The sequence below is a fragment of the Sander vitreus genome, chromosome 16 (assembly GCF_031162955.1).
Source record: "Sander vitreus isolate 19-12246 chromosome 16, sanVit1, whole genome shotgun sequence".
In the NCBI taxonomy this organism is placed as follows: domain Eukaryota; kingdom Metazoa; phylum Chordata; class Actinopteri; order Perciformes; family Percidae; genus Sander; species Sander vitreus.
The window spans coordinates 2272079-2289981 of NC_135870.1; the positions used below are offsets into that span (position 1 = coordinate 2272079).

Sequence of the window (17903 nt, forward strand, 5' to 3'; positions counted from 1 at the left end):
TGATGCCTCATTTTGAGTTTAAACCCCCCCCAGAAATGATGAATTACTTCAGCTAATAATTAAGATCAGAGGAACGTATGTTGATGCGTGATTACAGCAGTTTCGTGTATGGAACCATCCGTTATTTTTTTGGGCAGTTTGGTTGAAAGAAACCCATATTTTCGACACAGAAACGTATAGAAAACGGGTCAGATTTGACCTCGAGGACGACAGGAAAAGAAAAGAAAAGGCAGCAGATCAGGAAGATGTCCAGTGTGATGGAGCTGCAACAAATGGATAATAATTAACAGGACATCAATCACAGGACACTGACTCATCGCTTCATAGTATATTTTCAAAAATGTTGTAAATGGAGGATCCTCCGTCTCTCCCTCTGCGTACGCCGACGTTCTCACACCCACCTCCTAAAATATGGACGCTTGGTCAGGTGCCTTTGTCGTTCTTATTGACGCTAAAAGTCTCCTTTAGCGCTATAAGTAAACGAGCTTGGTCGGGACTATTGCCGTCCCTTTTGACGCAGTTATGTTTAGGAAAGGGTCGTGGGAGGGCGTACGGTTCCGTTACACGCCTATAGCAAGCATGACGAGCGGGACCTGGACCCAGCTCTCCTGGGTGAAGGTCCTGTGTTTGACCCACCAACCTTCTAACGTGGAAATTCCCCCTTCCATACTACTCTCTTAAGTCCTATCTAACCGCTGCGTTACACAAACACGCTGAAAGACGCCTTTTTCGTCGCGTCAGACGCTGACAGACACTGTCCAAACGTCCTGATTTTACGAGTTCGGGATGAGAACGGGTTAAGCTGTGTTTGAATAACTCCGGGCAGGTGTACAGTGGGGCTGCACAATTACTCGCAACATGGACTATAGTCAGAGTCAGAATCAGAAATACTTTAATAATCCCAGGGGGAAATTATTTGTGTTACCACTCCAGGTATACAAACAACATATATTATCCAGACTTTTAACATATATAATAAAAACAAATATACAGTAATATATAAAATATGAAATGTACAATGTTAATGTGCAAATAGTGCAATAAAAAAGAGAAATGATTGTCTATGTTGAGATGATTACAGAGAGGGGGTGTGTGACGTTTAATGACCACAGGCAGGAAAGATTTCCTGCGGTGCATCTGGGTGAGAGGAGTCTTCTGCTGAAGGTGCTCCTCTGCTGGGCCAGTGTGTCGTAGAGAGGGTGTGAGACATTATCCAAGACGGACTGAAGCCTGGACAGCATCCTCCTCTCAGCCACGGTCGTCAGTGTGTCCAGCTCCTCCCCCACGACATCACCAGCCCTCCTGATCAGTTTGTTCAGTCCGTTGGTGTCTGCGACCTTCATCCCACTGCCCCAGCATGTGACAGCGAAGAAGATAGCACTGGCCACAACAGACTGATAGAACACCATCAGCATCGTCTATAGCTTAACTCAAGGTCTGTTCGTGTTTAAGGTTCCAAATGGAAATGGGATTGTAGGCCCTTGAAAAGTGTGTGGGAACCCAGATCATTTGAGTGTGTCTAATACTTTTTGGTTTATGATGACATGTCCATCGTCAGAGTGCCTGACAGGGAAGTGAACAAAAGTATGAATAAACAAAACAAACTTTTGGAGATCGAAACAGATTGCTGTTTAGTTTTTCATACGATAGTTCACATTTTGGAGTAAACTTACACTCGACAGTTGTGTTTGTGTTTGACCCTCGTTCTATATCAGAACTACGACAACAGAACGTTGAAAAAAGTGACAAATGTTGGAAAACGCTGAAGAAAGTGAGCAAAACAATCTGAAAAAAATGACAAAAAAAACATCTAAAGCATCGCCATAGGTGACAAAAGGTTGTTCAAAAAAAGTGGAAAAAACAAAAGGCGACAAAAAAACGTATAAAAAAATTGACAAAACATAATAAAAAAAAAAAACGCCAAAAAAAATTGGAAAACATCGGAAAAAGCGTAAAAAACGTGTTAAAAAATTGACAAAAACGTAATTAAAAAACGCCAAAAAAATTTGGAAAACATCAGAAAAAGCGTAAAAAAACTTGTTAAAAAACTGACAAAAACATAATTAAAAAAAACGCCAAAAAAGTGAAAAAAAACATCTAAAGCATCGCCATAGGTGACAAAAACTTGTTCAAAAAAAGTGGAAAAAAACATCAGAAAAGGCGACAAAAAACGTATTAAAAAACTGACAAAACATAATTAAAAAAACTTGTTAAAAAATTGGAAAACATCGGGAAAAGCGTAAAAAAACTTGTTAAAAAATTGACAAAAACATAATCAAAAAAACACCAAAAAAGTGAAAAAAAACCCATCAAAAACATCGCCATAGGTGACAAAAACTTGTTAAAAAAATGACCAAAAATGTGGGAATTAAACATCAGAAAAAGCGTAAAAAAACTTGTTAAAAAACTGACAAAAACATAATCAAAAAAAACACCAAAAAAAGTGAAAAAACCCATCAAAAAACATCGCCATAGGTGACAAAAACTTGTTAAAAAAATGACCAAAAATGTGGGAATTAAACATCAGAAAAAGCGTAAAAAAACTTGTTAAAAAACTGACAAAAACATAATTAAAAAAACGCCAAAAAAGTGAAAAAAAAACCCTATCAAAAACATCGCCATAGGTGCCAAAAACTTGTTAAAAAAATGACCAAAAATGTGGGAATAAAACATCAGAAAAAAGCGTAAAAAAACTTGTTAAAAAACTGACAAAAACATAATTAAAAAAACGCCAAAAAAATGAAAAAAAAACCCATCAAAAACATCGCCATAGGTGCCAAAAACTTGTTAAAAAAATGACCAAAAATGTGGGAATAAAACATCAGAAAAAACGTAAAAAAACTTGTTAAAAAACTGACAAAAACATAATCAAAAAAACACCAAAAAAGTGAAAAAAAACCCATCAAAAACATCGCCATAGGTGACAAAAACTTGTTAAAAAAATGACCAAAAATGTGGGAATAAAACATCAGAAAAAGCGTAAAAAAACTTGTTAAAAAACTGACAAAAACATAATCAAAAAAACACCAAAAAAGTTAAAAAAAAAAAAAACCATCAAAAACATCGCCATAGGTGCCAAAAACTTGTTAAAAAAATGACCAAAAATGTGGGAATAAAACATCAGAAAAAACGTAAAAAAACTTGTTAAAAAACTGACAAAAACATAATTAAAAAAAACGCCAAAAAAATGAAAAAAAACCCATCAAAAACATCGCCATAGGTGACAAAAACTTGTTAAAAAAATGACCAAAAATGTGGGAATAAAACATCAGAAAAAGCGTAAAAAAACTTGTTAAAAAACTGACAAAAACATAATTAAAAAAAACGCCAAAAAAGTGAAAAAAAAACCATCAAAAACATCGCCATAGGTGACAAAAACTTGTTAAAAAAATGACCAAAAATGTGGGAATAAAACATCGGGAAAGGCGTCAAAAAACGTGTTAAAAAATTGACAAAAATTATTTTAAAAAAAACGTCAAAAAAAGAAGAAAAGTGTAGAAAAAGAACAAGAAAATGTGTAAATTTCGACCCAGAACAACACAAAGTTGCAGGTCGACGGGAAGACAACACAAAGCTTATGGTTCTGAATGGTCACGGGAAACATTTCATCCATCCATCCATCTTCATCCGCTTATCCGGGGTCGAGTCGCGGGGGTAGCAGCTCCAGCAGGGGACCATTTGAATGTGCCAAATCCTTTCTAAGACTATGAAGACGTCTCTGGTCAGACCAGCAGAGGGCGCTGGATGATCGACCATTATTCATTATTCATCCCCCGGTTCAGTTTCAGAGCAACGCCACAATATCATGTCTCTTTTAGGATAGGTGGAATTAAAAACTGTCCGTCCTCGTCCTAAACAGCGTGAGGTCTCACTGACAGATTAACAAAGGGGAAGACTTGGCTGGGAGAAGGAAATGAAGCTCCACAGGGACTGGCACCGTTTTAATGAAACTGAAGATCACATGTCTTTCTCTAGCTTCGCTCACGACCTATTTTTTCCACAATAAAAGCATCGAGTTACTGTGAAAATGTTAGCAGTTATTCACTAAATTCAGACACAAAAAGTATAAGAAATAGAAAAAACAGAATTAGTTATAATAATAATATAATAAAAACAAACATATTTACACGATAAACACCCTTATATAAACACAGATGTACAGATGAGTAAGGTGCGGATGAATAGAGATGACATATTGCACAGTTGGAGGTTTACAGAGAGTAATAAATAAATGTCTAGTGCTGAATACTGGTCATACAGCTAGCAGTGCTACATTATTGTTGAAGGCGTTGCAGTTGCAGGCGGAAACTGAGGGGATACATGAAGTATTGTGATATTAAAAACAAGCCACAGGTTCCCTTTATTAGACTTACGACGCCCCACCCGCGGGCCAGCACGCCACCGTGACCCAAATCAAACGCACCCACGATGATGGCCAACAGGTGCATGCATGCTGGGTGTGGCTAACATGCTAATGAAATGCTCATGGTGGACCAAAGCTCTGGTTCCGTGAGAAGGAAGAGAAAGAGTGTGCGCGGCAGTGAGAAACCTGTTGAATCCTCCGGAGGGGGATACTGGTATCGGTACATCTCTAGTTGAGGGTGCTGTGTAGAAACCTTCACCAAAAAGGTAGGAATGGGAGTGTGTGTGTGTGTGTGTGTGTGTGTGTGTGTGTGTGTGTGTGTGTGTGTGTTTGTGTTAATATTTTGCATTGCGAGTTTTCTGAAATGTTATGTTTTAAATATGCAAATGAGGCGTTAGCTAATGCCAGCTTCCTGTGAATTCTACAGACACAAATAGACAAAAGTGTAGCCAAACACAAGTTTTCTTTCCATTAGTCTGAACATACAACAGACACGTTATGGAAGCAAAATAGGCCCAAATCCCCAAAGCAGTGAATGGAAAAAAAAAAAGATGTTTTAGCCCTCCGTGTCTCGGCTTTTATACTTCTATCTCTTTAACCCTTGTGTTGTTTTCCCGTCAACCATGAAAACAAACACTTTTGTTGTCCCTATCTCAATACGTTTTTTTTTGTTTTTTTTAAATGTTTTTGTGGGTTTTTTTTCAACGTTTGGGCGCTTTTTTTGATGTTTTTCCGGTGTTTTAGACATTTTCTTTTTTATCGTTTTTGTTGCTTTTCCCAACTTTTTGACCTGTTGTGTGTGTGTGTGTGTGTGTGTGTGTGTGTGTGTGTTTTTTTTGTTTGTTTTTTTTTTACATTTTCGATGCTTATTTTGACATCCCATTTTTTTTTTTTTTTATATATAAAAAAAACTTTGAAAACAGGTCACCTTCAACCCAAGGACAACATGAGGGTTAATCATCTGAGCCGCTGCGATCTATGAAGCCGTTGCTGGGCAGCACCTGAGCCGAGTAAATGTCACTAAAAGACTTTTCTCAGATCTAATGATTGTAAGTTTTTATCTTGAAGCTTTTTGAGTGTCAGTAATGAATGATCTGCTCTAGCTTTTCCCAACTTTAGACACAGTTAACGGGGATAACGGCGCAAAACTACCACAAAGAGACCCAAACTGACTACAGAGACTCCAAACAACCCCAAATAAAACAAAAATGAAGAAAAAGAGCTAAAACACGACTGCAAAGAGACGCATAAAACCCACAATGAGACACTAAATATACGGAGGCAATCGGTTTTTTTATTATTGAAAAATGTCACTTTTTTTTATTTTTATTTTTTTTTTATTTTTTTTTTTAAAGGAAAGAAGACATGTTATGAAAGATAAATAGCCCAAAATCCCAAAAGCATTGACTGAAGAAAAGGTTGTTTCTGCCCTCCGTGTCTCGGCTTTAATCCCACTTTTCATCTCTTGAATCATCTGAGCCGCTGCGATATGAAGCCACAACGTGACGGACGCAGCTTTTAAATAAACAGTTGACAAGTTAACTGGAGATAATTACAGTAGGATTCATTGAGAGGCAACGAAGCAATCAGTGCTCAGTAACAAGATCTGATGATAATGTTAACATTTACTTTCCTGCCAGCCAGGCCGGTGACATATTAAACTCAGACGTAATCAGCGGCGCTGCGTTTATCAGCTCAACATAAAACCACTGAACGCTGACTTTTTAATTAAAGACTCTTTTGAGAGGGCGGAAAGCTTCCTACTGGATCTGCGGCCCAAAACCAAGTTGAAAGTTGAAACTTAAAGAAGCGTCAAAATATCAACACACAATGCTGAATAAAACTTTCACAAATGTTGAAGAAAAAAAAAAAAAACCTTGAAAGAAATGCCCAAAATGTTGTTTTTTTGACATTCCGTTTTGTCGCTTTGACATTTTAGCTGGGTTTTTTTCCCGCCTTTTTGTCATTTTCTTCGACGTTATTGAAGCTTCTTTCGTAATTTGTCTTTCAATGCTTTTTGTCGTTTTTTCTCTCCGTTTATTTTAACATTTTTGTCGCTTTGTTGATATTTGATGCTTTCTTTGACATTTTTAATTCTTTTCAAGGTTTTTGTCGCCTGTTTGACCCTTTTTTTTCTCCATCGTCCCCCCCAATGTTTCTGGCATTTTTTAAATCTATTAACATTTCTTTACTCATGTGGACTGTCGGTGCCCCCTAACGTTCCCCCAACGTTGGCCTGTCCTGCCTACAGGATGCTGCGGGCCGGCCCTGCACTGTTTTGTGTGAAGACTCCCACAGTCAAGAGTTTAACAACCAAATATAAGTTATGTCGAAAAAGCGACAAAAACGTCGCGGGAAGCGTCAAAATATCCACACACAATGCTGAATAAAAGGGTAACACTTTATTTGAAGGGGTGTGCATAAGACTGACGTGACACCTGTCATGTCATAATAATCCTTAGTAATAATCGTGAACATGAAGGAGTCATTTTGAGTGTTCATGACTGTTGTCGTCCGCGTAACGTTAGCTGGACGTCAGGGGAACGTTAGGCGGACATTATAGGAACGTTAGGCAGACGTTAAGGGAACTTTAAAAATAAAGGCGTCCCACAATCAACGTTAGGCCCCCTGTTATTTACTCGTTCGCTTAAATAAAGGAGTCCCACAAGGATCAACATTAGGCCCCCTGTTATTTACTTTCGCTTAAATAAAGGAGTCCCACAAGGATCAACGTTAGGCCCCGTTATTTACTCTTTCGCTTAAATAAAGGAGTCCCACAAGGATCAACGTTAGGCCCCCTGTTATTTACTCTTTCGCTTAAATAAAGGAGTCCCACAAGGATCAACGTTAGGCCCCCTGTTATTTACTCTTTCGCTTAAATAAAGGAGTCCCACAATCAACGTTAGGCCCCCTGTTATTTACTCTTTCGCTTAAATAAAGGAGTCCCACAAGGATCAACATTAGGCCCCCTGTTATTTACTTTCGCTTAAATAAAGGAGTCCCACAAGGATCAACGTTAGGCCCCGTTATTTACTCTTTCGCTTAAATAAAGGAGTCCCACAAGGATCAACGTTAGGCCCCGTTATTTACTCTTTCGCTTAAATAAAGGAGTCCCACAAGGATCAACGTTAGGCCCCGTTATTTACTCTTTCGCTTAAATAAAGGAGTCCCACAAGGATCAACGTTAGGCCCCGTTATTTACTCTTTTCGCTTAAATAAAGGAGTCCCCACAAGGATCAACGTTAGGCCCCCTGTTATTTACTCTTTCGCTTAAATAAAGGAGTCCAAGGATCAACGTTAGGGCCCCCTGTTATTTACTTTCGCTTACATACTTTTTACAACTGAGCTCTCCGATGTTAATTTCATCTTGTATGTCAGCTTTTTCAAGATTTACAGTCTGCTATTAACAACCTCCAGATTAATAAAACTTAAGCCGCCTACACATAAGCGATTTGCTCTCTGCGCACCGCTAGGTAGCAAAGCACAGGTATTTGTTATAGAGGGTGGCAAGGATGCTATTTCCCGTTGCTACGTAACAGCTGTTATCTCATTGGTTGTGCTTTCGGAAGGTCAGCGGCAACAAACTCAAAGTTGAAATAATAAGTCAAAACAAAAACCAGGGATGTAAATACTGATTTCTTATCAAAAATTAATTTTAATTTCAGTTTGACTTAACACTTGTAACCTCATGAATACAACAAATCTTTCTAATGTTTCAGACTCACGATGCACACAAAGTTACAGGCTAATAGAAAACTGTTTTTATATTTATAGTCACACAGCTACGTACTGTAGACAACACCGATTACAAACACACTTATAAAAACCGGCCTCCGCATAAAGTCTCTGATTCTCCGTCCCGGGACATTTTCCCCAACAGAACAATAATCAATAACTTGGGTCGTTTTCATTCGTCGCCGCTGTCCTCTTCGCCTTTCCTCCTCGTCATCGTCCTCTCGTCTTTGCCGTCCTTCAGAAGTCGTCATCATCACAAATATCCAGATAAACGTCGAAGGCTTCCCGGTTGCAGTTTCCATCCGGGGTGAACACGTACTTATGGAAGGTCCCGTCCACACATATGGCTGCAGGCGAGCAGACAAAACAACGTTACATAACTCATCCGTTTCTCTTTTCAAGCAGCGCTCGAGTCTTAGGCCTCCTGCACACTGCCTGCGTGGCGTGAGTGTGGCGTTTCTGTTGCGTGGCGGCTGCGTGGCGTTTTCTATGTCTTTGCACACCAGAAACGTGTCTGACGCGGCGCTGCTGCTGCTAGCCTTATCTGTACTCATGTTTCCCACTGATTTACTGCACTCAAGCAGTAGTATACTTCATGTTAAACATAAATATATTCTGATTTGAGTATTGACGGCAAATTAGGCTACAGAATATTTTGTTTATATTATATTGACAGGTGCAATATTTGAAAATTATTTATAATTTTTTTTAATTACATTTATATCTGCAGTTATGTCAAAACCTCGAGACTTTCAAACATCAACATGTCAGTTATTAAATGTATTTGTGTCAAAATGACATATAAACATCTTTTCCTATTCTATTTTGCCTGGAAACGCTTCCAACACTCTTGACTGGCAGACCAGGCAGCCAAGTGACTCTGATCCGATGGAAATCCCAACGGATCGCCTCAAACGTCAGCAAAGAAAGCCGTGCTGCACACCGTTTTCAGATATTAGGAAACATAACAGAAATAAAGTGCAACACACAATGTATTTGCTCTACAGTGAGTTCAACATGTTTCTACTAAACTGGCCTCACAATTTCAACAAAGATGCCATACAATGTGTGTTTAAAGTATAAATCCATTTAAGCAAATGGAAAGGCAGAGATTGGCTGAACAGGCAGCAAAGTGACAGCACTCTGATCCAATGGAAATAATATTTCAGGGGGGCGGGTGACACCCCGTGCCCCCCTCCTAGCCCCGCCCCTGCCTACATCTGATTTCGATAGTCGCAATTGAAAGCCGATTTCGATCAAGTTTCACTTAAACAACCAAAGAAAGAACATTGCGACCTTTTTAATATGTTATGTGTGATATGTGTTTGCTCACCGATGACAGAGTTGACGTTCTTGGACGTGTTCTTTCCAAAAGCGCAGATACAGGCGCACTCTGCCGGCACGGTGAAGCTGGCCAATGACCACTGGCTGTCCACGTACTGACCAATCACAGGGCCCACCTTCCCAACACGGGCAAGCCTGAGAAAGAAAGAAAGAGACACACATTCAACATCAATACTCAATAACAAAAAGTCTGAGCTGTGGTTTTAGAGGCAAAAGGTTAGAAGCAGTGGGACTTACGCAGAGCGGCGGTTGAGTTTGGTGTCTTTGAGTGCAAAGATGTGAACTGTGCCTTTATCGCTGGAGGCACACAGGAACGACGAGTCGTGGCTGAAGTTAATGCTGGGAAAAAAAACCAAAAAACAAAGGACTGTCAGAGCCTGAACTAAAAGGAGTGTTAGTGTTTTTATTTCTCTCTGTTCGACTATTCCCTGAAATAGTTTTTGTATTTAACGTCGTCGTTTTTCCCCTCTGCAGTTATTTAAACTGATTCACAAACAACAAATGTCTCGACGCTGTCGTTGTTTTAACTGAAGAATTGCTCCACTAACAAAGCCTGTTACCTCTGTGATAAATGCAGAATAAAAACTTCAGAATAAAAGCCTCCCGTCAGTTTGCTATTGCGGCTCTCCACCAAAGTGTTACGGGATGCATTACTTGCTGCCTTCTGAGGCTCTGACGGGTGTTTTCCCAAGTCTAAGGCTAAGTTTACACGCTACATTTTGGTCTAAAAAGGAATATCTTCTGCTACGTTTCCCCCTCTCATTCCCCCTGCTCTGGTGTTTGTTTCCCCCCTCTCATTCCCCCTGCTCTGGTGTTTGTTTCCCCCTCTCATTCCCCCTGCTCTGGTGTTTGTTTCCCCCTCTCATTCCCCCTGCTCTGGTGTTCCCCCCTCTCATTCCCCCTGCTCTGGTGTTCCCCCCTCTCATTCCCCCTGCTCTGGTGTTTCCCCCTCTCATTCCCCCTGCTCTGGCGTTTCCCCCTCTCATCTCCCTGCTCTGGTGTTTCCCCCTCTCATTCCCCCTGCTCTGGCGTTTCCCCCTCTCATTCCCCCTGCTCTGGCGTTCCCCCCTCTCATTCCCCCTGCTCTGGCGTTCCCCCCTCTCGTTCCCCCCTCTCATTCCCCCTGCTCTGGCGTTCCCCCCTCTCATTCCCCCTGCTCTGGCGTTTCCCCCTCTCATTAGTGGGAATGCTGATTCAGCAGCATTCCCACTATTGTTATCCTGTTCTTTATTTTTCTGCTTCTGCTTCTTCTTATTATTCCGTACGTTTTTTGGCTCTCCGTAACTTCTGCATACGTTCAGCTATTAAAACCATTAAACTTTTAAAATCTTCAGCTCTTTCAGCTAATGATGGGACTTCTTCAACCTTTTTTCTACTATTTATACTTTTTTAAATATTAAGCTTTTAAACATTTTATTTTAACATTAAAGTCAATGAGAGCCGGCTTCAAATCCTCTTATGCTTCAAAATGTATCTCCTCCTACATTCTTTCACTTACAGATGTGATTCAAACTTTAAACTGTTCACAAGATATTCAGGTATTCAGGGTGTACTCAGTGTTTTGATATCTTTTACAGTTTTTGTAAAAAAAGTGTTCGTTTCAGGAAATTTTATTGATTAAACAGAGTGAGTGATGTCACAGATTAGTGTGGAGCTTCGAAAAAATTCTTTGTCCTTGCTCTATAAACTGCTCTCACACCCACAATATTTACTTGTCATACACAATTTATACATCATAACGTAGGTATTTTTGTCTAGTTTCCGCCAATGTGCTCAGTTATGCGATATGACTTATACTTTTGGCTCGGCGAGCTTCCAAATGACAACCGTTCCAAATCTTCTTCCGTTCGCTCCCCTGTTAAAGATCCTTCACATTTCCGAGCGAAATGCAGAGCGAACCACTTTTTTAAATCACTGATATGCCAACATTTTTAAGTTTATCCATATGAATTCATCATGATTACGTTCAGAAAGGCCTTGTGGTGCTCAAGATGAGGTCATCTGACTGATAGCACTTATCGTTTTAGCAGACCGAGCCTTTATTTGAGAGCTCGATCTCAGTGTATCTGAATAGCTGCAGTGTGCCATATTAACAGCAGGTGCTGCAGTCGTTAGCTGATCAAAGAGATCTCGTCACAGACATCAAAGGGCGTTTAGTCACGGGTCATTAGTAGCCATGACAACACTTTCACAGTCAGTCAACTTGAATACTACAGGCAGTAATATGAACATTAGTCTATATCCTTGGCGTTCCACGCGTCTGTCTCTCCCTCCCTCCTTCTCTCTCTCTCTCTCTCCCTGTCTCTCTCTCTGTCTCTCCGTCTCTCTGTCTGTCTCTCTCTCTCTCTCTCTCTCCACTCCTCCTCTGTCTCTCTCTGTCTCGCTCTCTCTCCCTCTCTCTCTCTCTCTCTCTCTCTCCCTCTCTCTCCCTCTCTGTCTCTCCGTCTCTCTGTCTGTCTCTCTCTCTCTCTCTCTCTCTCTCTCTCCCCCCCTCTCTCCGTCTGTCTGTCTCTCTCTCTCTCTCTCCGTCTCTCTCTCTGTCTCTGTCTCTGTCTCTGTCTCTCTCTCTCTCTCTCTCTGTCTCTCGCTCTCTCTCTGTCCCTCGCCTCTGTCTCTCGCTCTCTCTCTCGCTCTCTCTCTGTCTCTCTCTCTCTATGCTCTCTCTCTCGCTCTCTCTCTCTGTCTCTCGTCTCTCTCTCTGTCTCTCGCTCTCTGTCTCTGTCGCTCTCTGTCTCTGTCGCTCTCTCTCTCTCTCTCTCTCTCTCTCTCTCTCTCTCTCTCTCTCTCTCTCTCTCTCTCCCCCCCTCCCTCCGTCTGTCTGTCTCTCTCTCTCTCTGTCTCTCTCTCGTAATTTGTGATTTCATCCATGTATATATCCTACTTCTTTTTAGTCAATATACCTCTCAGCTCTTTAGGGTCATGCTTGTTTGTTCCACACAATGGATATGTCTGATGATAATAAAAAGTATTTATACTTTTAGCCTTTTTAGTCAATGTATTTGAACTTCCACTTCTGACAGTATTACAGTTTAGCTTCCAGCTTTTCTAGAAATGTATTTCAGCTCTTAGCTTAATAAGGTAATGCACTTCAGCTTCCAACTGACTATTTTACATTTCAAATTCCGAGTTTTTCAGCAGCGATTTCTGCATTTTAATACGTTTCTCATAGCATTTGTAAGTCTTCCATACTTAATAGATACATTCACAACTCACAATGTTTAACATCGATGGCATCGTTGAACTTTTAAAGCCAACAGTTCAGTTTGGCGTCAGCTTTTAACTTTTTAAGGAAATTCATACTTATTAAAACGATTTAAACTTTTTCACTACTTATCACTACTTATCACTAGCTGTTCATCCAGTTTAGCTTTAGCAATTCAGCATTCCCACGCATTTTCTGCAGGAAATGCATTTTCTACTTCCCCCTGCTCTGGTGTACCCCCCCTCTCATTCCCCCTGCTCTGGTGTACCCCCCCTCTCATTCCCCCTGCTCTGGCGTTCCCCCCTCTCGTTCCCCCTGCTCTGGCGTTTCCCCCCTCTCATTCCCCCCTGCTCTGACGTTTCCCCCCTCTCATTCCCCCCTGCTCTGGTGTTTCCCCCCTCTCATTCCCCCTGCTCTGGTGTTTTCCCCCCTCTTTCCCCCCTCTCATTCCCCCTGCTCTGGTGTTTCCCCCTCTCATTCCCCCTGCTCTGGTGTTTCCCCCCTCTCATTCCCCCCTGCTCTGGTGTTTCCCCCTCTCATTCCCCCCTGCCCTGGTGTTCCCGCTCTCATTCCCCCTGCTCTGGTGTTTCCCCCTCTCATTCCCCCCTGCTCTGGTGTTTCCCTCCCTCTCATTTCCCCCTGCTCTGGTGTTTCCCCCTCTCATTCCCCCCTGCTCTGGTGTTTCCCCCTCTCATCTCCCCCTGCTCTGGTGTTTCCCCCCTCTCATCTCCCTGCTCTGGTGTTTTCCCCCTCTCATTCCCCCCTGCCCTGGTGTTTCCCCCTCTCATTCCCCTGCTCTGGTGTTTCCCCCTCCATTCTCCTGCTCTGGTGTTTTCCCCCTCATTCCCCCCTGCTCTGGTGTTTCCCCCCTCTCATTCCCCCTGCTCTGGTGTTCCCCCTCTCATTCCCCCTGCTCTGGTGTTTCCCCCCTCTCATTCCCCCCTGCTCTGGTGTTCCCCCCTCTCATTCCCCCTGCTCTGGTGTTTCCCCCCCCCCTCTCATTCCCCCTGCTCTGGTGTTTCCCCCCTCTCATTCCCCCTGCTCTGGTGTTTCCGAGCCCCTAAACCGGAGACATTTGGAAACTCTTCTGACCAGTTTTGGTTTGGAATCTGCGGGGTTGTGTCAACGGCCGCAAACGGAGACCTTTGGTTAACACCGACACAATGTTTCTCCTCCTGTTTGGGTCTTATCGGTCACGACGTCTCGTTCTCTGAGACTTTTAAGCTACTAACGTTACCATGGCAACTACAAGCAGCGGGCGGAGTCTCCACGCTGCCTCCTGTTTATGTCCAGTATGAGATATGAGGTTTGGGCGTGTTAGTTTAAACAGAGATTAGTTCTTCTACTGGAGATGAAACCACTTGGTGCACGGAGAACACTAGTCACTAGTCTTACAGTGAAAACACACCGGGTGCGTAAGCGTCACGTATGCGTAGAGCAGCTATTTTTGTTTCGGCGCCCATGTTATTCAATCAGTCCGTTCATCCCGGGCGCGTCAGCTCGCGCGCTGCAGCGATAGTTTCGGCGTCTCCTCTATTTCACGCACACATGATACAGTAATCCCCACTCATCCTGTCTCTTTCTATCAGAGAGAGAGAGAGAGAGCCAAGAGGAGAAGGATCGCTTTGTGACTGGGACGCTGCACGTATCTACGCTTCGCGGGCTATACGTGGCGCTTACGCGCCCGCGGTGTTTTCACGGTTAGTGTGTACCAGTAGAGCGTGGCTGGGTCGGTTCCTCTACGCAGCTCCACCAGCTTGTCTCTGGTCGTGGTGTCAAACAGGCGGATGAGCGTCCCTTTGCGAGAGGCGGACGCCGCCACGCTGCCGGGCTGGTTCAGCGCCACGCAGGCGATCTCGCTCTGGTGGGCGTTGATGGTGAAAGGAGCAGACGACGTCCCGGGCTTGGTGTTGGACAAGTCCTGAAGAAAACAATTCATTTCACGTTACTGATTTGACCGACAGCTGGTATATTTTCTTTAGAAGAAGGACGTTTTGTTCCTTGAAGGTGCTCTAAGAGATGTTGGGTGACGTCACTTCTTGTTGACGTTCGAAGTATTGTCAAACAAAACGAGGCTAGCTCCCCCCTCCCCCCCCCCTCATCCCGTCCCCCCCCTCTTCCGCGCACTAACCCCCCCAACCCCCACCCCCAAATCCTTCTTGTCGGTTATTGGCTGAAGACTGTTTACGTTTGGTGGTGCAGGTTGGCGCAGTTTGTTTTTGTTGTTTGTGGAGCCTGGGCTGTCTACAGAGACCGTGTTTTTTCTGAAAAAAAATGTAAAGATAATTTTTTGGGCTTTTCTGCCTTTGATTTTGACAGGACAGCTAGGTGAGAAGGGGGGGGAAAGACATGCAGGAAATCATCACAGGTCAGATTTGAACCCTGGACCTCTGCGTCGAGGCATCAACCTCTCCGTATATGTGCGCCTGCTCTACCCACTGATCCAACCTGGCCACCGAGACTGCGTGTTTTTGTGGTAGCCTAAAAAACGCGTGACATCGCTTAGAGCACCTTTTTAATGTTTGTGACTTACAACCAGCTGCAGGCTGCCGCATTTGTGACCCGGAAAGACCAGCAGCTGTTTCTCCAGACTGGGACACAGGTCACACAGACCTGGAAGGAACAAGTTAAATTGATTTAAAGTAGTAGGTAGGTAGGTCAAACGGTAGGTCATGATGGCAGAAAATCAGCAGAACAAGAGAAGAGCTTCTTGCTAGAGGTGTAACGATACACCGATCTGGATCGATGTATCGACTCAAAGGTCCACGGTCCAATAGTATCGATGCAAAGTGATACATATCGTCTGTAAGACGGCCCTTTATTCAAGGTTTCAACAAGTCAAATTTAAGACTTTTTTTTAGGACCTTTTATGAATCACATTTAAGACCTATATCACGACAAAGTACAACGAAATGCTGAGTCACAATAGTACTTGAAAAGTAAATAAATGTATTCAAATTGAACAAAAGCGACAGAGTGATAATGATCTGTACATATACAGCACGTTATATTTGGACGAGCGAAAGAAAGAAAGAACTACAACACCACGGAATTAAAAGAAAAAACATTTCAGTGACCATTAGAGCCAGCGTTACATGGACGTATGAAAATTAAGACTAGTGCTGACTAAAAGGGCTCAGGTGCTGCACCTAAAGGCGCTGACACACCAACCTGATTATCGGCCGTCGGACAGTCTGGCGAGGTCGGTGACTCGAGTCTGTTCGGTGCGTTCCGTGCCGTCGGCTTTAATTTGGGTTGATCTGACGTGTTGAATCGGAAGGCGGGCAGTCAGACTAAATGACCAATCTGATTGGTGGAGCGCTAACCCGGAAATGACGAGCGGGATGAGCGTGACGAACGGCTCTCAAAATCTGACGGAAATCTTTCAAACTGACCTTTGTCGATTTAAAAACCAGACGGATTCAGCAACTGCACGGCCTATTTCTCACTTAAAATGTTTTCAGAAACACGTTTCGGTGAACTATTTTCGTAAGATACGGATTGTATTCCAAACGACGATATAGATTAGCGCCGCCTGCTGTTATGGAGACGTATTACGTCTCGCGCACGGGCAGAACGTACGCTCATGTCAGCGTCGCTTCGGTGTGTTCTGAGGCACTTTTTGGACTGACGGGAGCCGACTGATCAGTCCGATGGTCGGCCGTCGGGTTGGTGTGTCAGAGCCTTAAGACTTGTAAAAACCCTGTAAAACGTGTGATTTTTACACCCCTACTTCTTACCTTTGGGGTTATCTCTGGTGTCAAACTCAAAAAGTTTAATAGGGTTATCTGGAAAACTGTACACATAGATCCTGTTCTTTAACACGATGATGATCCTGAAAAAGAAACCCAAAAGACGACGAGTTACATTTCTAGACTCGTATGATACTTGCATTGAATGTGGCAGCACAGGGACAACGTGCCGGCGCGGTAAGAGTCAACTTACTTGTCGTGCCTCATGCGGACAGCTAGAACCGGTTTGGTGAAGGTGAACTCCAGAACCAGCTTGTCTTTGGCTTCTCGGGAGTCGCGGGCGTCATCCCAGACCAGCACTGAAATCAAAACGGTTATGATTAGGGCTGGGTTTAAAAAACAGGAATCTGTCTGTATCAGAGAGAGAGAGAGAGAGAGAGAGAGAGAGAGAGAGAGAGAGAGAGAGAGAGAGAGAGAGAGAGAGAGAGAGAGAGAGAGCACCTGGTCATATCTTATAACACGCTGTGCCCGACTCCATTTTGTCCTGTTGTTGTGGAAACGACAGGTCTGGCTACTCCGCTTGTCATTGGTCGGCTGTCAAAGCACTTGACGTAGGGCTTCCCCCCCAGTTTAACTTTTTTCAACTTCGAAAAGACGAAAGAAGTCGGCGGTGGCGTTTAAAAAAAAGTGCTCAGGACTTTTTTGAAAACACGGTTTACTTCACAGGATTATCACGTAAAACTTCACAAGATGGGTATCTCCGTCTGGGTAGTCGTGTGAGTGTTGTATTAAGATGCAACTGACCAGATATTTCTGAGAATTTGGGGTTGACTCCTCCTCCAACTAAGGCCAGCAGGTTGGATCGATGTAACATGGAGCACGACGCCACGCTGCCAATCTGCTCGTGGTCTGGACAAAAACATACAAACACACAAAAAAGGTACATTTAATTCACACCACCTCTCCGGGAATAACAAATCCTGTCTGCATGGGAACGTAAAAGTAGTCCCGCATTGCCAGACCCTCCTCCACAGCGCTGCGGAGGAAGGTCTGGCTAGTCCACACAGCATTCTGGGACGGGAGAAAAACGTGCTCTGGTTTATTGGCATTTTTTCACCCAGGGGTGTCAAACTCAACTTCCCAGAGGGCCACACTAGAAAATGAGAATCACATCAAGGGCCGGACATATAGTTCATTGCTTTTATGTCATGGGAAAAGTCAAATATCTTATAGTTTGGTTGACAAAAATGATGAAGAAAATGCCAAAAACGTTTGGAAAAAGCGTAGAAAAATGTAAAAAAAAAAACGTGAAAAGTGACAAAGTATTTGGGCCAAAATGTATTGTGAACCATAATGTATTTAGGGGCCGGATTAAAATTAGCAAGGTGCCGGATTTGGCCCGCGGGCCTTGAGTTTGACGCGTGTGCTTTAAACCAATCACAATCATCGTGGGCGGGGCTAAGCTCCGGACGGAGCCACGGTGCCTCTGCTAAATAGTCTCAGGAAGGAGCTTGTTTTGGTGGAACATGTGGACGTTCAAAAGTAGTTTTAGTTGTACAACAGAAAA

The 17903-nt window shown here is 43.0% G+C and overlaps 1 protein-coding gene across 1 annotated transcript in view; it reads right to left on the bottom strand.

Moving 5' to 3' along the window:
* Positions 1-7995: 7995 nt before the first annotated feature.
* Positions 7996-17903, bottom strand: part of wdr45 (WD repeat domain 45) — a 12672-nt gene continuing 2764 nt past the window's right edge. The window contains exons 4-11 of the mRNA XM_078271839.1: positions 17141-17245; positions 16590-16695; positions 16385-16479; positions 15178-15257; positions 14357-14565; positions 9680-9781; positions 9432-9577; positions 7996-8445 (exon numbers count right to left, since the gene is read on the bottom strand). Of these exons, the coding sequence (XP_078127965.1) occupies positions 8336-8445; positions 9432-9577; positions 9680-9781; positions 14357-14565; positions 15178-15257; positions 16385-16479; positions 16590-16695; positions 17141-17245 (953 nt within the window). The 3' untranslated portion in view covers positions 7996-8335. The remainder of the gene's footprint in view (positions 8446-9431; positions 9578-9679; positions 9782-14356; positions 14566-15177; positions 15258-16384; positions 16480-16589; positions 16696-17140; positions 17246-17903) is intronic.